The 24,349-nt window shown below is 37.2% G+C and overlaps 1 protein-coding gene across 1 annotated transcript in view; it reads left to right on the forward strand.

The window, feature by feature from the left end:
• LOC125916899 (WD repeat-containing protein 72-like) overlaps nucleotides 1-24,349 on the forward strand; it is a 125,848-nt gene that overhangs the window by 6,968 nt on the left and 94,531 nt on the right. Inside the window, exons 3-10 of the mRNA XM_049623149.1 lie at nucleotides 3,489-3,567; nucleotides 4,667-4,841; nucleotides 5,515-5,591; nucleotides 6,643-6,762; nucleotides 7,611-7,756; nucleotides 8,139-8,235; nucleotides 13,076-13,217; nucleotides 22,167-22,394. Coding sequence (XP_049479106.1) covers nucleotides 3,489-3,567; nucleotides 4,667-4,841; nucleotides 5,515-5,591; nucleotides 6,643-6,762; nucleotides 7,611-7,756; nucleotides 8,139-8,235; nucleotides 13,076-13,217; nucleotides 22,167-22,394 — 1,064 coding nt within the window. The remainder of the gene's footprint in view (nucleotides 1-3,488; nucleotides 3,568-4,666; nucleotides 4,842-5,514; nucleotides 5,592-6,642; nucleotides 6,763-7,610; nucleotides 7,757-8,138; nucleotides 8,236-13,075; nucleotides 13,218-22,166; nucleotides 22,395-24,349) is intronic.

A 24,349-nucleotide genomic window follows, 5' to 3' on the forward strand; every position in this document is an offset into this window, starting at 1 on the left:
GTAAATGGATGGAAAAAAGATTTACCAGATGAATAATGACCAAAATGTTGATATTTGCTATGTAAATATTTTGTGTTAATAAATACATGTAGTTAATAAAACCTTAAGGCAAAAAAAGCCTTGGCATTGATAAAGGGGGTTATTACTTATTAAAAAAACTTTTAATCACAAGCGAGAAGTAAGAAAGTTGGGCAAGTACCCAGTCTTAGAGTCTTCCAGGGAAGTGCTTCTCCAACCTGAGCTTGCAGTAGGACCACTTACAGAGCTGGTTTAAATAACAGACTTCTGGCCCCACTTCCAGAGATATGGGTTCAGTAGGTCCAGGCTAAGGTTCAAGAGCTTGCATTTCTAACACGTTTCCTGGACAATGCTGATGCTGCTTGTTCAGAGAACACATCTGGTATAGTGAGTACTGAACATGGGGGCAGTGAGAGAAAGTGTGATGTCAAGAATAACTTGGGAAACTCATTGGTGATGATACCATTCACTGAGAATAGAAAACTAAGGCAGGCAGATGTTTTGCTTCATTGTGAATATGAAGAGTGTGAAGTCTTGCAAGTCATTTAGGTAGAGACATCTAATAGCCAGTTGTGTATGGAAATGTAGAGCTCAGTGAATTGGTCTGGGATTCCAACATCATATGGGTGCTACCTGAAGTGATGGGAATAGATAATTCACCCAGAGAGAGTGCGAAATGTGAGATGGTAAGAAAGCCTAAGACAAAACTAAGGGAAACCAGAATTCCAGAAGCAGAATGGAACTTGAGAATGCCAATGAAACCCTAAAAGTATAATGGAAGGGGCGCCTGGGTGGCTCAGTCAGTTAGACGTCCGACTTCAGCTCAGGTCACAATCTTGCAGTCTGTGAGTTCGAGCCCCGCGTCAGGCTCTGGGCTGATGGCTCAGAGCCTGGAGCCTGCTTCCGATTCTGTGTCTCCCTCTCTCTGCCCCTCCTCCGTTCATGCTCTGTCTCTCTCTGTCTCAAAAATAAATAAAAACATTAAAAAATAAAAATAAAAAAAAAGTATAATGGAAGATAAAAGAGAGTTTGAAGAACATAAGGGACTTGGATTCAAGATGGCAAACCATGTTTATCTCCTCTCCCTCTAGATGTTTTATTAAAATTATAATCATAACAACTTTATAGGCAAATAAATATAAGAATAAGCATGGACCAAAGAAAATAGTCTATTTCTGAAAGTAGAAAAGTGGATATAAGAGTGGTGACTGATCTGCTTATCACCGGATGAATTTTTATTGAGCTGCTGAGGTAGAGATACAGATTGAGTAAAAAGGGGGGGCTTTTCTTAAGGAAATCAGTGGGAATTTAACAATTTTCTAATTTTATATGTTGCAGATACTTTCCTCTGTGTTCCTCTTCTAACTGAAATTTAAAAAATCAAAAATTTAAAAATTTTGGCAATTGTTAAACAATTTTTTTGAGTTAAGCTTCCTTTTTAATTGAAGATGATTTAATCTATGTAGAAACTTTGGTAACAGTATTTCAAAAGGAAAAGAAGAATGTACATTTTAACAGTTAATTTTCCTGTGTTCTTATTAAATATGTAACTTGTACTGTTCCAGCTAAAATGTCAATGCTATTTTTGAAACACAACACATTTGCTTTCTTTTCTTAAAAAGAACTGCTAAGCATAAGAGTCAATTTTTGCTTTGTGGTATTTTTGTATATATATATATTTTCTTACTTTAAGATAGAAAATAAGATGATAAGCAAACAAATAGGGAAAACATTAGAATCCAAGAGAAACATTGGTATCACAGAGAGAGCTTTTACTGATACAGGCTCCAACCTTGGAAAATGGGATTTTATTAGCATGGCTTGATGTCTGGGTCCTAGCCCCAGTATTTTTAAAAAGTTCCCTGATAACTCTCATGTATAGCCAGTTGAGAACCACTGGTTTAGAGATAGCCTTATCTAGAAACAAATTAATGACCAGGAGCTTTGCAAAACCTACATGTGGGGACTCCAACACAGAGCCATGGAATTAGAATCTCTATGGATAATTTTTGAAATATGCACAGGCGATGTACAGCTAGAGTTGAGAACCATGTTAATAAACTCCAATTCCTTATGAAGCTAAACTTTTATATTAATAGTGACTTAAAGTTCTATTTATTTTTATCTTTGACACTTTTTTTTTTACCTTTGAGATATATTATTTCAATTTCTACCTTTTTTCCTAGTTTTATTTCACACACACACACACACACACACACACACACGTGTGTGCACATTTTCCCTTTGTTTTATTGAGTTACGTGAGTTTTCATATTGCCTCAAATCCTTTTTGGAATACGTTTGGATATAAACAGAGAGAAAAAACTATGAATATTTTGTTTTTATATCTAGAACATGATTTCTCAGCCTCGGTACTAAGGACATTTTGGAGCACCGGGAGAATTCTTTGTTGTGGGGCCCTCCTGTGCATTGCTGGATATTTAGCAGCATTCCTGGCCTTTCCCCACTAGATGCCAGTAGTGTGTTCCTGGTTGTGACAACCAAAAATCTCTTATCATTGTTGGATGTCCTTTGGGAGACAAAATCGCCCCAGGTAGAGAACCACTGATTTAAAGATTGATTTCCAGTGTTTGGCCAGAAAAACAAAAAGGCTGGCAAACACCAAATGCATCTAGCATTTATTATGATTAATTCGTATCTTTTGCTTCTTAATAGCAGCTTCTCCCTTAGAGCTAATAAAGCTATCCTTAATTTTTTCATGGAAAGTTTTGCTTATGTGTTGGAAGTGTGAAAACTGAAGAATATTACCAAACAACTCTAAAACAGCCATTCTGGTTTTTGTGAACTGAAATCACATAGATTTAAATTGCCCTATACTTGGATGCATTTTATCACTGTGTTTCCTAATGGTATGTACATCTTTGTAACATATATGCAACCAAGTCAGAGTTTTGTAAACAATTAGAATTTTCTAAACATGCAGCAGCAAGTGTGATTTCAGCATTTCAGGATAAGCAAAGAAATAAACCATTATCAATTATAGACCAAATATAGCCTCTTGGTGGCACTGTTTATTTTTATAAAAATGATACTTCGGCTCCAGAAGATGCAGCCCTTGATGCGTTATGCTTTTCAGAATATGTAGTTTAAGTTCAGTGAAATAAACCATTTTCAAGAGGATGCAGTTTCCATGGAAAGATTGTTGTACTGTCACTCTAACAGACTGTGATAGCTGTATCCACACAATTTGTTTTAGGTCAGGTTGGTGCTAAGGTAAGGTCTGTAGGCTGGCGGCAGGGTGTAATTACCCAAACAAAAAGACACAGATACAGTATGTCATCCCTGCTAATGACCACAACATTTTCTTGCTCAGTAATCTGTAACAAAAAGCCACATAAACGATCAGGTTGCATTTAAGTGCAGCACTACAGAAAAACTTGGTGGCACAAAAATTATTTCAGCCAATTGACTGGAAATGACAGAGAATAATACCAAGTTATCTCTGCTAGGGAGATGTGTGTTTGGAATGTCACGAACGGACAGCGTGTGGAGAAGGCCACGCTTCCTTACAGGCACACTGCAATCTGTGTAAGTACATTCAGTCCCTTCAGAACATTTCTGGATTCTGCAATTCCTTCAGAGCATTTTCTAGGCACACATTTAAAGAAATGTCTTTGGGGGGATATTCTTTTCTTTAATTTTTCTTTTGTCCCTGAAATAGAACACTGTCAGTTATCATCTGTTATTTTGGCATTTTCCCCCCAAAGTTAACTATTCAAGAATTGTTTTCCTGATTCTTCCTTTATTTTTGTGTCTTTCCAACATAGATACATTTGAAAGACAGTTTTTTTTTCTTAGTTACACTCCACACACACACAGATACACATGTAGAAAGATTCGGTTTTAATGACAAATTATTTTATAAAAGCAAAAAAGGTTTTCTTGTCTTTAATTTTAACTATTTTTAGGTGGATAGGTTCTTAATTTCTGAATTTCTTATTTAGGAAAAGAGAGCAAAAGGTATAGCGATACCTTTATTTCCCAGTATTTAAAAGAGATTTTACCTTTTGGTAGATGGACTCCCAGCATACAGGTAAGGCAGTTGCATTATACCAATGGTGCTGACAGTGTTTTTTAATGTTTTACTCATTGCTTTTAGCATTGAGGACTTGCACTGCAATATTCACAAACTCCTTTCTGGTGCCAAAATCTTAATAGTGAGAGAGTCTGTCTGGAGTAGAATGTGTTACTCAATCTTTGATAAAAGCTGTTCTCAAAACTTACTTGGCACTAGAATTCCTCACACATTCTTCAAATGTGTTTATTTCTTATTAACATGAAGCAATGTTGCCAGAAGAACCTGATTTTTGTTGTTGTCTATTTCTACATAGCATTCTAGAAATAAAACAATTGTGAACTTTCTATGATTGGAATAAGATTCATTCTTCCTAAAAAGATCCCCCTTTCTCAGGAAAAATACTGAAATACAAAGGAGACTCAAGCCCCAAATCAATGCTTTAGCAATGTGGAATCATTGAACTAAAAGAAATTTAACTTGCTATTCATTCAAGTAAATACCTTCATTGAATAGATGATAAAACTAAAATCAGAGGAGTCTTCACCATAGCCCAAATTCTGTTAATTGCTAGTGATAATTCAACTCTTGCTTTGAATTCCATTTCCATAGTATTACCACTGCTCCTTCCGGATGACAGGGGAAGGCTGGCTTTTGTGTTGTGGAGAATATCAAGATGTTCTTATCATCGATGCTAAAAGTTTGGCTGTTATTCACACTTTTATATCATCTCAGTCTCCTGATTGGATCAACTGCCTGTGCATTGTACACTCCATGAGAATTCAAGGTAATAGTTGGGTCTTATAGAACACTAAGAGAATGCATATAAAAAGATCACTTTTGAACTATTTGTTGAGCTACTGGGCAAGAGCTCAGAATACTTCTTTATGTTTACCTGTTGGTGGGGATAGTTCTCTAAGCCAAATCAAAAAACTGAGAACACCCAAGCCAATGGTTCAAGTCGTTAGAAAGTCAGCAAGAGGTCAAGATGAAATGAAAAGAGGAGACCATGTTTCCATGACCCAGTTCATCGGTACATTTCAGGAGTGACAAGCAGGCATTTGTGGTGGATTAGCAAGACGCTTGGAACTTTTGCTTTGCTGTGTCTTCTGGATGTAGTAAAGAAGATAATTCGATTTCTGTAATGAGGGAAGGTTGGCTCCTTACTTATTTCTGAAATAAGAAGATGTAATGTTGACAACATAATCATTTGCAACGTGGCTCTGCTTTTAGTGGCTCTCTATTTAGTGGCTCTCTATTACATGGGGGTCATTTTGAAATTTTGAAACACACTTAAAATGTGATCTAAAATGTTTATTTTTTATCAGAAAAATAACGCTAAAGTTGAATATGTTCCACCTACGTAACCCTATATAATCCTTAAATGACTGTGAAATGGTCTCTACAGCAACCACTTAAAACAGTGGTCAACTTTTATGTGACCTTTATTGTTTTTACAGAAGATTCTCTCTTGGTGGTATCAGTAGCTGGTGAGCTCAAAGTATGGGATCTCTCTTCATCTATCAACAGCATTCAGGTTGGTTTGTGAAACTCTATTCTTTATTCTCCAATTTCAAGCATATTTATTGGTGTTTTAGAATTAATTATAAAGGTGTTACCTGCTCATTGTTAAGAGTTCAAATAATGTAGAAGTATATAAATTTTACCTCTGTGTACTCCCCCCATCACTCCTCTAATTGATAACAATTAGACTGTATCCTTCCAACCTGTTCTCAGGGCATATACAAATGTTTTTATGGGCACGTGCGTGTACACACACACACACACACACACACATTGATTACATTTTAATAAAAATAAAGTCCATCATAGAAGAATATCTTTCTGACCCTTACAGCAGAAAGACCCCCTTTCTTCTGAGTGTATGTGAGCAGTAGCAGGAAGATGACTGTGAACAGCTGGGGTCACATGCACTGGGAGTCTAGTATATTCACCTGTTCCTGCATCAGGCTACAATTTGAAGTGGTGGACAAAAAAACAGTCATATTCTATATGCTGATGATAAAATTGTTTCAGCTGCCCCATGCTCTGAGCTCTCCTTTGGAACTTCTTGGAAATTCCTAGAGGAAGCCTAGGAATTGTGTTGCCATAATGAGCCCAAGAAACACACACCAGCATCATCAGAAACTTACTGTGAATATGGTATTCTAGATGTTCTGTGCTGGCCATGCTTTTGTTTTTTCAAAGTACTTATTCATTTTTCTTTTTTATCAGTGAAGGTACTGTAGTTTTTTTTTTTTAATATGTTACTTTTTTTGTTTTGTCTTTCCACCACATCTGAAAATGAGAAACTTATTCCTATCTTTACATTCTCAGCATCCAGCACAGTGCCCCACAGAATGCTTGTAGGAATGATTATATATGAGGAATCCTTTAAGCCAAGTGGGTTTCCTGTTCATGGTTTCTTTTGTGAAGTGATTTCTTAGTTCAGGGAACTCAAAAGGAAACTGGGGTAGTTGTTTTTTGTTTTTTATAAAAATGGTCTGATCTACTTCAGGTGTACAGCAGAGCAAGTCATGTATAAATTACCTAGAACCAGCACTAAAGTGTTCTCATTCCTTCTGAAGGAAAAACAAGATGTCTACGAGAAGGAATCCAAATTTCTCGACTCCCTGAACTGCCGGGCAATACGATTTTGCACATACACGGAGAGACTTTTATTGGTGGTATTTTCTAAATGTTGGAAGGTATTATAAAAATGACACGATAAATTGAATTAGTTGTCTTTTATGACCCATTTGTATCAATTTTCCTCTCCCTGCACTCAGCTGTTTTGCTTCTCAGGATATTATATATATAAAGTAGATCCCAATTTTATTAGTAACATACCATAACAATAATGAGCATTTATCTCTGGATTACTTTAAAAATTTGATGCCTGAACTTTAAAATTAAAAAGCAAACTAAACCCTTTCATCTACATACATTGATTTTATTTATAGGCTTTGTCCTTTTCTGCATAGTTGCTATATTCATTTTTAGAGAATATACTTTCTTATGAGTATATTCACTGATCTCTCCATCAAGAAAGAAGAGCTAAGTTATTATCATTTGATAGCATCCCTTTTTCTTTAATGTTTCATATAACTGGCCCAGCTAACAAAACTACATTATCTAACTTATGTTTGATACCATATTTTTGAACAAAAATATAAAATATATAGTGTATCAAAAGGTTTCTGCTGTGTAAACTTTTTGTGTAACAAATTTTTAAAAGTTGAAGTTGGACTACCATATAGAAGGAATAAAATAACATATAAATTTTGGGATTTTTGGCCTCTGTGCTTAATGGGCACATTCTGGAATGGTATAAAGTTTATTCATTAAATCTACCTTAGGATAAATGAAAAAAATAAGTACTAGTAAAAAATTATCTTGGCACATGAGTACAGTGTATCCTGTTATTAATATTTAATATATTGTTGCATTAACACTGCCATCTAAATAGTCTTGATAAGCATAATTTATCTTTCATCTCATTGACAGATTAGATTAGAAGCTTTTGTTAATGTACATCATTAATTTTGTATTTTAGGTTTATGACTATTGTGATTTTTCCCTTCTGCGGACCGAAGTTAGCAGAAGTGGGCAGTTTTTTGCTGGGGGAGAGGTGCTTGCTGCTCACAGAATCATCATCTGGACAGAAGATGGTCACAGTTTTATCTATCAGCTGCTGAACAGGTGGGCTCAGATGGGAGCGGCATACAAAACATTCAGGTAGAAAATGAACTTTGGGAGGTTTATTATGGAAAAATCCCTGCATGCTGCCCATGATCAAAAACCAGAACAAAACAACTTTGGCACTAGAAGATTTACTCTGGGCTTGGGAGGCTTCAGCCTTTGTATGAAACAGCAGGGGATGAAGGAATGAGATTAACCATGTATAACTTGTACAGCTGGTGCTGAGTTTTCAAAAAGTCACTTGTAATTATTAACCCAACAATTTCTAACTAGAGTTTAGAAACTTGAATGGTACCATCCGGCTTTTGAAAGTGGGAGGAGGAAAAAAACGAATAAAGAACCTCAAAGTTCTCAACTCTGCTTTTTATTTTTCACCATGCAGTGGGCTTTCAAAAAGCATATACCCTGCTGATGGAAGAGTGCTTAAAGAGACCATTTATCCTCATTTACTGTGCTCTACTTCTGTGCAGGAAAATAAGGTAATGCAAGGAGAGAGTGACTGCCTCAAAGCTGCTTCACTCTGCGTCTTAGATAAGTGTTGCTTTGTCTGTAACAGAGAATCAGACTTGAAAAAATTGAATGGAAGAATCACATGAAGTTGTCAACGAGAAAATCAAATCTAATTGTTAATGGGTACTGAAGAGAAAACTTTGCCTTCGAAAAATATATATTTTAAAGCTGGAGTAACTAAATGATATATATTCGTTATAGAAAAATTAAAATTAAAAGTTAAAAGTGGAGGAAGTAAAATTCATAATTTTGCCACCATAAATATTCACAAGGAATATTTTTTATGTATTTACTTATTTTAATGGGAAAATTTTCAAATATTTAAAAAGTTTCAAGAAGTGTACAATGATCACTCATCTACCCTCCATCATCTACCTCCACTCATCTACCAATTGTCAACATTTTGCCATATTAATTCTCTCTCACTCTCTCGCCCCACCCCCCACCTTGCCACACATACACATTGTTCACTGACCCTTTGGAAAAATGATTTGATACGAAGTTATTAACATTTTGATGTGTCTACTCCAGTTTTTAAATTTTATCAAATGGTTTATATCCTGCTTTTTTTTTAACTCAATATTATCGTTTTCGCATATGTTTAGCTATTCTTCTGAATAAATTTTCTTGGTAAAACAAGTATAATTATGAGTCCTGGCAGACTTGAGGATATAATTGTGTGTTTTTACTTGACTGAATTTTATCTTTACACTCTATGAAGTCTGATCATTTAAAGTTGTTTTATTTTAGTAGTGCTAACCAAAGTGAGGTTTGTTCTTGCTGTTATGATTGTTAACCTGTGGACTTAGTCATCAGTTAATTATCCAAGGAGGTATTTCATGGAGAATAAGGACTTTGGATTACTGACGTGTCAACCAAGGAAACGTTATTTTTTACGGACTGATGGTTTGCTTAATTTGGCAGCTTAGCCACTGGAGAACCTATAGTTCTGTAATTGTCCCTTTAACATATCTACAGGGTTTTGTTGCAAAAACTTGATTAAAAAACTGCCAGCCAAAAATTAGAACTCTAAGTGCCACTGGGGCACAGGCAAACTTCAGAATTGTGGCATCAAACACTATTTCTAAAGTCATCTGTGAGTGGCAATGGAGTCTTGCTTCACTGTTGATTATAAGAGCAGTAGTGTGGCTTACTTAGAAAAGCATTTTTAGTTATTTTGTAAAGGACCTGCCTGCCCATTCTTTCCTTTAGCACCAGAATGCACTTTTTATAAAGCAGTTTTCCCCAAAAGCTAAAATGTAGGTAGTATCCTTTAAGATCTTCTAGTCGATTGCACATATTGGTGCTGAAGAAAAACACAGCAATTATAAATTAACTTAAAAAAAAATACTAACCTTAGGGAAAGCTACCTTATTTTGTTCCTCAAAATATGAAGACATAGATCTATGGATCTTCTATCAATAATTTTTAAATATTCTTTTTTTTAAGTTTATTTTTGAGAGAGAGAAAGAGGACACATGCTATTGAGGGAAGGGGAGAGAGAGAGAGAAAATCTGAAGCAGGCTCCAAGCTGTCAGCACAAAGCCTGACGCAGGGCTCAAACTCACGAACCACGAGATCATGACCTGAGCTGGAGTTGGCTGCTTAACTGACTGAGCCACCCAGATGCCCCACAACAATTCTTGTTTAGACAACGACAGTTATTTATCTTAAACGTGGGAAATACTAGGAAGCCAGTGAAATATGAATAGAATAATCGGAAACTTAAAGAAGCCGGTCTACCCATCCTCACACTCTTGCTTGCCCTTTGTCCAGCCAGAAGTTAAAGTCTGACATTATTTTCCTTATTCAAAACATCGCCAATATTCACTAACTATAAAATTTCTTAATCTCTCCTGAAGTTAGAAGGTAACATTTTGATGGGGTGGGAGATAAGTTTGATAAGTACAAGGAGCTTAGAAAAGGGTATTCTATAAATATGTAGTATTAAGTAGACTCTTCTTTTGGAATGGCACCAATAGACATAAATCTCAGTGTGTAACAGTAACATGTTCCCACAGTTACCATTTGTGATGTTCGGAATATATCTGCTGATGGAGTTGTAGTAGCAAAATGAGACTCGCCCTTCCTTTCAGTAGCTTCGTGAGAGTCTCCCAATGTTCTAATGACAGCTGATGATCACTGAGGCCTGTGGCAGGGGTCCTGGTTGTTGAGATAAGGTACTGGCTTTCAGAGTCTTAGCTGTGGAGTAACTCTGCAGTGCTGAGTTAAGGGGTAGTTGAGGCAGAGGTAGCCTGAGGATTGCATGTAAGGAATTTGGGTGCATGAACTAAGAGTAATAACGATGATGCTGATCAGTAATTTTTTTTTTTAGTCCTTGTTATTATCAAATATACACACTCCTCCATTTACATGCATTCCCACCATGGCCTCACTTTGCAAATCATGTTCAGAAAGGTTAATTCCTAGGATTTGAACCTGGGCAGTTTGGCCCAAGTCTGGCAGTTGGACTTTGGAGCAAGTTTCTCAGTTGTTCCGAAAAGTGGATAATAAGAATGGTTCATAGGTACTGAGTATGTGCCAAATGCAGGGCACCATTCTAAGCACCTCACCTTTATCAATTCATTAATCCTGACAGCAATCCTATAGAGTAGGTGTTTTTACTGGCCTTCTTTCACATTTAGGGAAAATGAGACACAGAGAGGTTAAGTAAATTGTCTAAATCAAGTAATTGGTGCTTTTAATAGAGTTAGTATGTGCTAAAACCAGGAGTTGAACCCAGGCAGTTAACTCAAGAGAATTTGCTGGGGTTTTTTGTTTTTTGTTTTGTTTTGTTTTGTTTTTTGGTTTGTTTTTTTAATGCTTAATTTATTTTGAGAGAGAGAAAGAGAGAGCGAGCAGGGGAGGGGCAGGGAGAGAGGGAGAGGGAGGATCCCAAACAGGCTCCATGCTGTCAGCACAGAGCCTGATGTGGGGTTCAGTCCCATGAACTGTGAGATCATGACCTGAACCACAATCAAGAGACACTTAACCAATTGAGCTACACAGGTGCCCTGAGAATTCACTCTTAAGGGCTATTTTATTACCTCCTGTAGGGCAGGTGTTCCTTGTGATACACCCTGGGTACTGTGGTGACAAATCAGAGTTCATATGGTAAGGGGCTCTGAGGGGAGTGTCCAAGTGAATAGCAGAATCAGAGAGGGATACTGCAAAGGATGAGGGCGGAGGTGACAAGGCGTGGGTGTGAGCAAGTGATGAATGGCAGTGGCATAGTAGGTACAGAGGGAGAACAGCAGCACCAGAGCATATGCTGTTGGGGGAAATGAGGCATGCTGCCTGCCACCAACCACAGGAACCGAGTAATGGCTCAGCTTCTCTGTATCAAAATCATGAGGGAGTGGAACTAGTCAGCTCTAAGGTTCTTCAAGGTCAAGAGAGTTTGAGAAGCTAGTTTGCTGGTTTACCCAAATTGTATTGACACGGTTTCTAACACCTACAAAAGTGATGGACTGAGAAGTATAAGACTTGAAAGTGCCTTCTAAATCTGTAGAAGCAACTTCCTAGGAGCTGTTTTCTCCTCTGCAGTGCTCTCATGTTGGAGGACTACCTTGGTTGTATGCTCTTGGATTCCTTTCTTACTCTCTTCCTGTCTTAGTTTTCTTTTCTCCATAACAGGAATAATGGCAGTGTTTACTTACTCTGTAGCTTTGTTGTGAGGAATAAATATAGCAATGCTTTGGCCTTTAATACTCCTCAGATACATTACAGAATTTTTCCAATAATACATCAAAGTCCTGACCTTCAAACATATTTTCTAATGAGGAACTATCTATCACTTTCTTAGACTTCTTTACTTCTAGCACCAGCAGTTGGCTTTCTTTCCAGGGTGACTTTTCTTTATACATCAAAAGAAGTTTTTGTTTTTATAATCACTTAATCATTTTGATGCCTTGTTCATAATCTCTATATGCAAGTCTGCCCAAAGAACATCTGCACTGCACTCAGGCACTAGAGACTCTAGACCCATTACACTGATAAAAGCATGTCTTCCAGAACTCTGGTGCTTAATATTCATACTCTGCCTCAGCAAAATTATAACCTCAGCAAAATTATATTTATGTACATAACCTTATGTACATAAATATATATTAATATAAACTATAACTATATACTTAATTATATTAGTATTTATTTGTTTATTTACTTGTTTATGTTATGGACTCATTTTTATTTCTGATCTCCTAGAATGTTTAAAATCAAGTATATTAAATATGAAAAGTAGTTAACAGAAAGTTGAAAGCATGTTAATAACACAAAATTACCACACATATATTACTTGTTGCTATTGTAATTGACAATGGAACTTAAGGGACCATAAAGAAATCAGGCCTCCTTAGTGGACAGTAGGGTATGGTCATGAAGACATGGACTCTTTGCTGTCTATAACACTTTAGGTAAATCAACCTCTCACTCTCAGTTTATTCATTTGGGAAATGGAGACCATGATAGTGCCAACCTCAGAGAATTAATGTGAGGATTATTTAGCGGAATAAATGTAAAGCCTCTAACATTACGTGTAATACAGACACAGAACATTAAGTACATGTTAAATAGTCTTAGTAACTCTCTGAAGTCTAGCTGTGGACTTTGCTTATTTTATAATTTTTTTTTTGTCTTGAGTAAGAGATAATGTCACTTAAGTTACCTGAAATTTTTGAAAGATCAGGAAGCAAATGGAAACAATTCAGTTAATCTATGAAGTCTTGTTCCTCCATTTGAAAATAGTGGTTGTCATTTTATATTCAGATATTTTTTTCTACATAAAGCTAACTTTTTGTTTTGGACCAGGGCCTTTCCTTTGTTATGGGCTACATGAATGAAAGGAAAGAGCCTTTTTATAAGATACTATTCTCTGGAGAAGTCTCAGGAAGAATTACTTTGTGGCACATTCCTGATGTTCCTGTATCCAAGTTTGATGGCTCTCCTAGAGGTAAGACAGTTTCTAATCTATTTCTAATCACATGTCTTCTGAGAACTAGTTTATAATTAACTCAGTGTTTTTCTCATTTGAGTAACATGAGGCTACAAATAAGACAAATTTTCTCGTGTACCACACTATGCATTAGGTGCCAACATAAAAGGAGGTATAAACATGATGTTTATAGATCTTATACAACAATACAACCGATACAATTCAAATTAACATCAATTTAACAGGAATGATGTTTTATTCAAATGAAATGGATGCTTATATGTGGATGTAGGATAGGCTGACATGCCATACTCATTTTTTTGAATTTGTCATGCCCATATCCTGTACCCTTTACAACCAGTTCCTCTATTGGTATTATTACAGCTGCTTGGAACAGGAGGGACAGATATAAACTTGGCCACTAAACCATTTGGCTCTTTGAATGATTAGATGATTTAGCATTTGCTTATTTTCATTTTTCTTAGAATACAAAACTGAAGTCATTAAAGGAAACATTATTGTGGAGAACCTTCAAGCTCCTGAGACTTAGGTATTCCAAAATGAGGAAGCCCATCTTACTCTTTTTCCCTTACTCCCAAATCATTAAGTCATCTGTGAATCATTGTCTCGGGCACAGCAGAAACATAGTCCTCCACATTTGAATTCCAAAGCACAAGTTTCTGTTACTTAACAAATTTACTGGCATAATTTTAAGGTTCTTTGTCCCAAATGTTTTCAAAACGGTTCCTAATAGTCCTAGGTTAATAAGAAAATGGCCAAAAAAAAAAAAAAAAAAAAAGATTTAGAACCTGGTATTGTGTATGGAAAAGTTTCTTACAAGTTCAATTTTAAGAATTAAAATGTATACCATGCCCCTGCTAAGGCCACCTAATGGTTGCCCTAGGATTTCTCATGTATGTTCCACCGCCAGCAGTGGAATTAAGGAAGCATTTACGTAAGCTTCTTTATAATTAGAACAATAGAGAAGAGGAGCCAAGATGGCGGAACAGCATGGAAGTTTTTTTTGTGTCTCGTGTGAATGAAATAGAGCCAGATAAACACTAAACTATCCTGCACACCTAGAAAACTGATGTGAAGATTACACAACAATCTGCACAACCTGAACCACAGAACACAGTGGCGCGGAGAGATGAACTGGGGGAGACAGAAGCCACGGAGGGAAGAGAGTGGTTTCTGCTTGTGGAGGGAGGACAGAGATGGTGGGGAGAATACGGGAAAAGCACCCCACCACCACCACCAAAAGCAGCTGGAGAGGAAGTGGAAAAGTGGAAACAGCCGCAGGGACTGAACTAAAAAGGGAGAAAGAAAGAAGAGGGTTTAAATTCCATTAAGAATGTATAAACAGGGGGAGTGCAGAGTCTGAAACTCCACAGTTTGATAACAGCAGGTGCTCTGGTGGGAAGGGTGAATCCCCAGGAGCAGAGTGAAGTCTGGGAGGTCTTCGGACCACATGAGGAGAGGCGCTTCCCCTGCTGGGAGGGCTCCCCACAGGCAAAGGTCCCATCAGACCCTGGAGAACAACCATATTCGCTGGTGCTGGAACAAGGTTGTGAAGAGTGAAGCCTGGAGCCAGATGTGTGTTGTGATTTTCCATAATCCCTGAAACGCTGCTGCTACATGATCATGTGAACTTTTTCTGGGCTGGGCTGTCACCCAGCGGCAGTTTCTGGGCATCAACAGCAGCACGGTCCCGTGAACTTTCCTGGGTACAGCCAGCACCTGGCCCTTACTTGGTGAGACCCTCCTGCAGAGGGGTAGAACGGGTCAAAGCTTCAGTCCCTCAGAAATGGGGGGTCAGGAAACACAGCCGCATCTGAGATAAAACTCAGAAGGGAGGTGCCACCTGGCAACCTGACGGCTTGGTAATGGACAGTGTAAAAGCAGGGAGTAGACAGAAGCCAGAGACAAAGGATGGGTGTGCCATTGCTAATTGGGGAGAAGAGAGTTCTGATACTAAAGACTGGGTAGCTGGGTGATGCCATTTTCACCCCTCCCACGCATGTGCATACAGACCTACATGGGCCACAACAATCCACCTGAGTAAGCTAAGCAGTGTCATCTAGTGGAGAGTGGAGACATTTCACTAAGCCCCGCCCAACTCGGCCAAGCTTGCTCTTCAGGAATACCACATGTCTCCATGCCTGCTTAGTTTATGGACTATAAATTGCTTCATAGTTTGACTTCTAGGGGAAAATGATGTAATTTCAATCATATTTCAGTCTGTTCACTGGTCCATCTATTCAATTTTCTTTTTGTTTTCTTTTTCATTTCTTTTCTTTTTCTTGAATACAGAAAGAAAAAATTATTTTTATTTTCAATTTTTATTAAGAATATTTTTCTTTAATTTTTTCTACTATATTGTTTACTTTTTTGTAAATTTTTCAAATCCTATTTTACTCCCATCGTTTCATTTTATTCTATTTCATTCTATTCATTATTTCAAATTTTCAAACGTTTTCCTTTTTTTTTTCTTTTTCTTTTTTCTCCCCCACTTTTTCTCTAATCTATCAAGCTCCTTTCAACACCCAGACCAAAACACACCTAGGATCTAGCATCATTTATTTGATTTCTGTGTGTGTGTGTGTGTATGTGTGTGTGTGTGTTGTTTTTAATTTTTTAATTTTAATTTGTTTTTACCGTATTCCTTTTCTTCCTTCAAAATTTTGAAACAAAGGAATTCACCCAAAAGAAAGAGCAGAAAGAAACAACAGCCAGGGACTTAATCAACAGAGATACAAGCAAGATATCTGAACCAGAATTTAGAATGATGATAATAAGAATACTAGCTGGGGTTGAAAATATATTAGAATCCCTTTCTTCAGAGATAAAAACAAAGTAAAAGCTAGTCAAGATGAAATAAAAAAATGCTACAACTGAGCTTCAATCTCAAATGCTTGCCAAGGCGGCAAGAGTGGATGAGGAAGAGCAGCAAATCAGCGATATAGACAACAAACTTATGGAGAATAATGAAGCAGAAAAAAAGAGGGAGACTAAGGCAAAAGAACATGATTTAAAAATTAGAGAAATCAGTGATTCATTAAAAAGGAACAACATCAGAATCATAGTGGTCCCAGAAGATGAAGAGAGAGAAATAGGCGTAGAAGGGTTATGTGAGCAAATCATAGTGGAAAACTTTCCTAACCTGGGAAATGACACAGACATCAAAATCCAGGAAACACAGAGGACTCCCATTAGATTCAACAAAAACCGACCATCGACAAAGCACATCATAGTCTAAATCACAAAATACTCAAGCAAAGAAAGGATCATGAAAGCAGCAAGGGGAAAAAAGTCCTTAACCTACGAGGGAAGACAGATCAGGTTTACAGCAGACCTATCCACAGAAACTTGGCAGGCCAGAAAGGAATGGCAGGATATATTCAATGTGCTAAATCGGAAAAAATATGCAGCCAAGAATTCTTTATCCAGCAAGGCTGTCATTCAAAATAGAAGGGGAGATTAAAAGTTTCCCAGACAAAAAATAAAGGAGTTCATGACCACTAAACCAGCCCTGCAAGAAATTTTAAGGGGAGCTCTCTGAGGGGAGAAAAGCAATAAATGAATGAATGAATGAGCAAATTATAAATACATACATACATACATACATACATACATAAATACCAAAAGCAACAAAGACTAGAAAGGACCAGAGAACACCATCAGACACTCCCAACTCTACAAGAAACATAATGGCAATAAATTCATATGTTTCAGTACTCTCTCTAAATATCAATGGACTAAATGCTCTAATCAAAAGACATAGGGTAACAGAATGGATAAGAAAATAAGAGCTATCTCTATGCTGTTTACAAGAGACCCACTTTAGACCTAAAGACACCTTCAAATTGAAAAGTAAGGGGATGGAGAACATCTATCATGCTAATGGTTGACAAAAGAAAGCCAGAGTAGCCATACTTATATCAGACAATCTAGATTTTAAAATAAGGACTGTAACAAGAGATGAAGAAGGTTGTTATATCATAATGAAGGGGTCTATCCACCAAGAAGACCTAGCAATTGTAAACATTTAAGCTCCAAATGTGTGAGCACCCAAATACATAAATCAGTTAATCACAAACATAAGAAACTCAATGATAATAATACCATCATAGTAGGGGACTTCAACACCCCACCTACAACAATGGAGAGATCATCTAAACAGACAGTCAACAAGGAAACAATGGCTTTGAATAACACACTGGACCAGGTGGACTTAACATATATATTCAGAACATTTTATCCTAAAACAGTGGAATATACATTCTTCTCCAGTGCACATGGAACGTTGTCCAGAATAGATCACCGGCTGGGACATAAATCAGCCCTCAACAAGTTCAAAAGATCGAGATCACAGCGTGCCATGTTTTCAGACCACAATGATATGAAACTCGAGATCAACCACAAGAAAAAATTTGGAAAGATAACAAATACTTGGAGACTAAAGAACATCCTGCTAAAGAATGAATGGGCTAACCAAGAAGTTAAAGAGGAAATTAAAAAGTACATGGAAGCCAATGAAAATGATAACACCACAGCCCAAAACCTCTAGGATGCAGCAAAGGCAGTCCTAAGAGGGAAGTATATAGCAATCCAGGCCTTCGTACAGGAAGAAGAAAGGTCTCAGATCCACAACGTAACCTTACACCTAAAAGATCTGGGAAAAGAACAGCAAACAAAACCCAAAACCAGCAGAAGACAGGGAATAATAAAGAGTAGAGCAGAAATCAATGGTATCAAAACCAAACCAAACCAAACCAAAACAAAACAAAACAAAAACAGTAAAACAGATCAATGAAACCAGAAGCTGGTTCTTTGAAGGAGTTAACAAAATTGATAAACCACTAGCCAGTTTGATCAAAAAGAAAAAGGAAAGGAGCCAAATAAATAAAATCAAGAAAGAGGAGAGATCACAACCAACACAGCAGAAATAAAAACAATAAGACAACATTATAAGCAATTATACACCAATAAAATGGGGAATCTGGAAGAAATGGACAAGTTCCTAGAAACATATAAACTACCAAAACTGAAACAGGATGAAATACAAAATTGGAACAGACCATTACCAGTAAAGAAATCAAATTAGTAATAAAAATCTCCCAAAAAAACAAGAGCCCAGGGCCAGATAGCTTTCTAAGGGAATTCTACCAAACATTTAAGGAAGAGTTAAAACCTATCCTCTTGAAGCTGTTCTAAAAAATCTAAACGGGAGGAAAACTTCCAAATTCTTTCTATGAAGCCAGCATTACCTTGATTCCAAAACCAGACAAAGACCCCACTACAAAGAAGAACTAAGACCAATTTCCCTGATAAACATGGATGCAAAAATCCTCAACAAGATATTAGCCAACCAGATCCAACAATACATTAAAAAAATTATTCACCACAATGAAGTGGTGAATCCTACCTAAATCCCTACCTGGGATGCAGGGCTGATTCATCACATTAATAAAAGAAAAGAGGGGCGCCTGGGTGGCGCAGTCGGTTAAGCATCCGACTTCAGCCAGGTCACGATCTCGCGGTCCGTGAGTTCGAGCCCCGCGTCAGGCTCTGGGCTGATGGCTCGGAGCCTGGAGCCTGTTTCCGATTCTGTGTCTCCCTCTCTCTCTCTGCCCCTCCCCCGTTCATGCTATGTCTCTCTCTGTCCCAAAAATAAATAAAAAACGTTGAAAAAAAAAAAATTAAAAAAAAAAAAAAAAAAAAAAGAAAAGACAAGAACCACATGATCCTCTCAACAGATGCAAGGAAAGCATTTGACAAAATACAGCATCCTTTCTAGACAAAAACCCTCAAGAAAGTAGGAAAAAAGTATTAAACCTTGAGATCATAAAAGCTATATATGAATGCCAATATCATCCTCAGTGGGGAATATCTGAGAGCTTTCCCCCTAAGGTCAGGAACAAGACCACTCTCACCACTGTTATTCAACATAGTGTTAGAAGTCTTAGCCTGTGCAATCAGACAACACAAAGAAATAAAAGGCATCCAAATCAGCCAGGAGGAGGTCAAACTTTCACTCTTTGAAGATGACGTGATACTTAATTTGGAAAACCCCAAAGATTTCAGCAAAAAAACTGCTAGAACTGGTCCATGAATTCAGCAAAATGACAGGATATAAAATCAATGCACAGAAATCAGTTGCATTCCTATTCACCAACAATGAAGCAATAGAAAGAGAAATCAAGGAATTGATTCCATTTACAATTGCACCAAAAACCATAAGATACCTAGGAATAAATCTAACCAAAGAGGTGAAAAATCTATACACTGAAAACTATAGAAAGCTTATGAAAGAAATTGAAGAAGACACAAATAAAATGGAAAAAGATTCCATGCTCCTCGATAGTAAGAACAAATGTTGTTAAAATGTCAATACTACCCAAAGCAATCTACATATTCAATGCAATCCCTATCAAAATAACACCAGCATTCTTCACAGAGCTAGAACAAACAATCCTAAAATTTGTATAGAACCAGAAAAGACCCCGAATAGCCAAAGCAATCTCAAAAAGGAAAACCAAAGCAGGAGGCATCACAATTCCAGACTTCAAGCTGTATTCCAAAGCTGTAATCATCAAGACAATATGGTACTGGCACAAGAACAGACACTCAGATCAATGGAACAGAACAGAAAACCCAGAAGTGGGTTCTCACAAACGTATGGCCAACTAATCTTTGACAAAGCAGGAAAGAATATTCAGTGGAATAAAGACAGTTTCTTCAGCAAGTGGTGCTGGGAAAACTGGACAGAGACATGCAGAAAAATGAACCTGGACCCCTTTCTTACACCATACACAAAAAAGAAACTCAAAATGGATGAAAGACCTCAATGTAAGACAGGAAGCCATCAAAATCCTCAAGGAGAAAGCAGGCAAAACCTCTTTGATCTTGGCCACAGCAACTTCGTACTCAACACATCTCTGGAGGCAAGGGAAACAAAAGCAAAAATGAACTATGGGGACCTCATCAAAATAAAAAGCTTCTGCACAGAGAAGGAAACAATCAGCAAAACTAAAAGGCAACTGACAGAATGGGAGAAGATATTTGCAAACGACCTATCAGATAAAGGGCTAGTATCCAAAATCTATAAAGAACTTATCAAACTCAACACCCAAAAAAAACAAATAATCCAGTGAAGAAATGGGCAAAAGACATGAATAGACACTTCTCCAAAGAAGCTGGACATTCAGATGGCCATCTGCCACGTGAAAAATGCTCCACATCACTCATCATCAGGGAAATACAAATCAAAACCACAATGAGGTACAACCTCACACCGGTCAGAATGGCTAACATTAACAACTCAGGCAAGAGCAGATGTTGGCAAGGATGTGGAGAAAGAGGATCTCTTTTGCACTGTTGGTGGGAATGCAAGCTGGTGCAGCCACTCTGGAAAACAGTATGGAGGTTCCTCAAAAAATTAAAAATAGAACTACCCTATGATCCAGCAATTGCACTACTAGTATTTATCCAAGGGATACAGGTATGCTGTTTCAAAGGGGCATATGCACCCCAATGTTTATAGCAGCAATATCAACAATAGCCAAAGTATGGAAAAGCCCAAATATCCACTGATGGATGAATGGATAAAGAAGATGTGGTATACACACACACACACACACACACACAATGGATTATTACTTGGCAATCAAAAAGAGTGAAATCTTGCCATTTGCAACTACATTGATGGAACTAGAGGGTATTAGGCTAAGCGAAATTAGTCAGAGAAAGACAAATATCATATGATTTCACTCATATGAGGACTTTAAGACAGAGAACAGATGAACACAAGGGAATAGAAGCAAAAATAATATAAAAGCAGGAAGGGGAACAAAACATAAGAGACTCTTAAATATGGAGAACAAACAGAGGGTTGCTGGAGGGGTTGTGGGAAGGGGATGGGCTAAATGGGTAAGGGGCATTAAAGAATCTACTCCTGAAATCACTGTTGCACTATATACTAAATAACTTGGATGTAAATTAAAAAAAATAAATAAATAAATAAACGGTAAAAAAAAAAACCCACAATAATTAGAACCATAGATATCTACAACAATTCTTTTTTTTTTTAATTTTTTTTTCAACGTTTTTTATTTATTTTTGGGACAGAGAGAGACAGAGCATGAACGGGGGAGGGGCAGAGAGAGAGGGAGACACAGAATCGGAAACAGGCTCCAGGCTCCGAGCCATCAGCCCAGAGCCTGACGCGGGGCTCGAACTCACGGACCGCAAGATCGTGACCTGGCTGAAGTCGGACGCTTAACCGACTGCGCTCTATGACAATTCTTAATGCCCATCTAAGGTTTGGGCTCTAGGTTTTTCACAGTCACTGTGGCATGTGTACTGCAAGATCAGGGGTGCCCTTTAATAGAGAAATAGGTTGGCTTTAACTCACCCTCTTTGCTCCTAGATCCAAGCCTCTCTCCCTTCCTGAGCCTACTTGACAGCCAGTTCAAATGCTTGGGTGGTGAACTATATAGAATGATAACCAGTGCTCTTAGTAATTCATAGATAATTGGGGGCTTGGTATGATTTAGAGATACCCATACCCCTAATATTTAAAGAATACATTTATTCCATTTTCCTCACACAACTAACAGACGCTCAGTTTTCCTTTTTAACATTGCTGAGACAAATAGAGAACTCATGAGACTGGACCACCACTTTACATCACTGCAAGAATTTCTCTGTTCTTTTCAGTTGACCTAGGTCTAAAATGAATGCACTAATACACATCTATTCTGAGGCTCCTTGAAGGACAGAGGACCAAAGAGATAGCATTTTGAGTAAAGACAATACATGGCAGGAGAACTTTTCTGCATATAGCCACTGTTCGGATGGCAAAAGAGCTCTGTGTACCCCAAGGGATGGTCCCTTGATAACAGTTTCCATGTCTATGATGAATTTAAAAGCCAAATTTTCCCTTTTTGTGTGTTTTCCCTTTAGAAATACCAATAACTGCCACCTGGACCCTTCAAGATAATTTTGATAAGCATCATACCATGAGTATTATCGACCATGTCCCTGGGGCTGGAACGGTGGTAGTCACTTCATCAGAGTATGTTTCAAGTCTTGATAAACTAATATGTGGCTGTGAAGATGGGACCATTTTGATTACACAGGCTTTGAATGCTGCCAAAGCAGGACTTCTAGAAGGCGGTTCTTTATTAAAAGGTCATTGAATTTTATGTAACCTTATTTATTTAATTTACTTAAGCTTCAACTTTAACAAGCTGTACTAAGAAGATTGCCGGAGCTTAAAAAATGTGCTGACATTTGCTAATTAATGTGTACATATTTGAATGTTAAAGTAAAACACATATCTGTATTTTTTTAAAAGTCATTGATACAATGAGAAATATATTTCTTTTTTCCCTTGATCTTCCTGCTCCCTTCACCAAAAGCAACTGCTATTAAGTTTCCTTATACCCTTCTTGAAATTTTCTCTGCATATGCAAGTACATAGCAACATAGCAATATGCATTCTTTTAATTATATTATACAATATATTATATATTATACAAACTATACACTTTACAGAAATACGCTGAAACATAACTTAAAATATTTTGGAGCACATTCTTTATGAGTTCATTTTAAATGACTAATAATTAAATTTTCATTTAAAAAATCTCTTAGTAATGGGTGTTTCAGTTTTTGTAGTCTTTGGCTACAACAGAAAATGCTGAATTAACCATCTTTGTACATATATATGGTCATACCTATAGTATTAGTTGCAGGAGTAGAATTACTGGATCAACACTTAGGAATATTTTTAATTTTGAAAATTTATCTAAAAATGTTCTCCATAGAACATCTGTGTACAAGTGTGTCCACTAACAGCCTATGAAAGTGACTTTTTCCCCATACCTTAGCCTACTTTGTGTGCTATTAAACTTTTTAGTATTTGCTGATCAGAACAAAATGGTATCTTCCTGTTTTAATTTTTATTTCTCTGTTAATGAAGTGTAAATATGTTCTTACACATTTTTGTGTATTTCAAAAGTGAATACCTATTAAATAAAGACTGTTATGCAAAAGTTGTCTTATTTACATAAGACAAGGAAAGGAAGGAAAATGTAGGAAGTGATTGAGATTTGGGGATGTGTAGATAATATCTAATATTTTTTAATGCATGGATCTTATTAGACTGTTAGGTCCTTAAGAGTTAAGGCCAAATCTCAATTTTTTTTTTAACGTTTATTTATTTTTGAGACAGAGAGAGACAGATCATGAACGGGGGAGGGTCAGAGAGAGGGAGACACAGAATCTGAAACAGGCTCCAGGCTCTGAGCTGTCAGCACAGAGCCCGACGCGGGGCTCGAACTCACAGACCGCGAGATCATGACCTGAGCCGAAGTCGGCGGCTTAACCAACTGAGCCACCCAGGCGCCCCCAAATCTCAATTTTTAAGACACACCTTGTTACCTTGCCTACCACGTGTTCTCAGCTTACTTTGACTACTTACTAAATGTTACTAACTTGTATTCAGTGATTGCCTAAAAGAGAGGAGGGATAGCAATGAACCTAGGAGAGGTATAGTACTGCTCGACAGCTCAACAGCTACTATTAAAAGTTAGTGAAAAAGCTTAAGACCTTAGCACTTTTTCTGTAGGCTGATTTTTCTCATCCAGAAAGCAAGCATAAAGCTAAATTGGACTTGAATATCTGAATTAATATTCATTAATTGGTTTGCTAAGGGGATATAAACTGAGGATGTGCCTCCTGTAAGTGAAATAACTAATGATTCTTTAACTGAAGTAATAATGATTCTTTGGGACTGTTTTTTAGTTTGTGTAAAGAGGGTTTGTAGTCTGTGGTCTTCTATAATTTTTTTTTATTTCAATTTTTTTTTTTAGTTTTAGCTAATGATGAAGAGGCAGTATGGAAACTGAGTGTCAGTAGTCCTGTGTTCTAGTACATCTGTGGTATGATATACCCACATTCCTACCAAGTGCTAGTGCTAGGAAACGAAGGACATTATCTTATGTATTCTACACAACAGTCTTGTGTGAAACAAGGCTATTATCGTCCCAAGTTTTTCAGATGCAGTACCTGTGGCTTAGAGGGGAAAAGCAACTTGTCATGGTGACCCATCTAGTAAGTGACATACCTAGAAAACCAAAGCA

Source organism: Panthera uncia, unplaced genomic scaffold (assembly GCF_023721935.1).
Source record: "Panthera uncia isolate 11264 unplaced genomic scaffold, Puncia_PCG_1.0 HiC_scaffold_1303, whole genome shotgun sequence".
Lineage (NCBI taxonomy): Eukaryota > Metazoa > Chordata > Mammalia > Carnivora > Felidae > Panthera > Panthera uncia.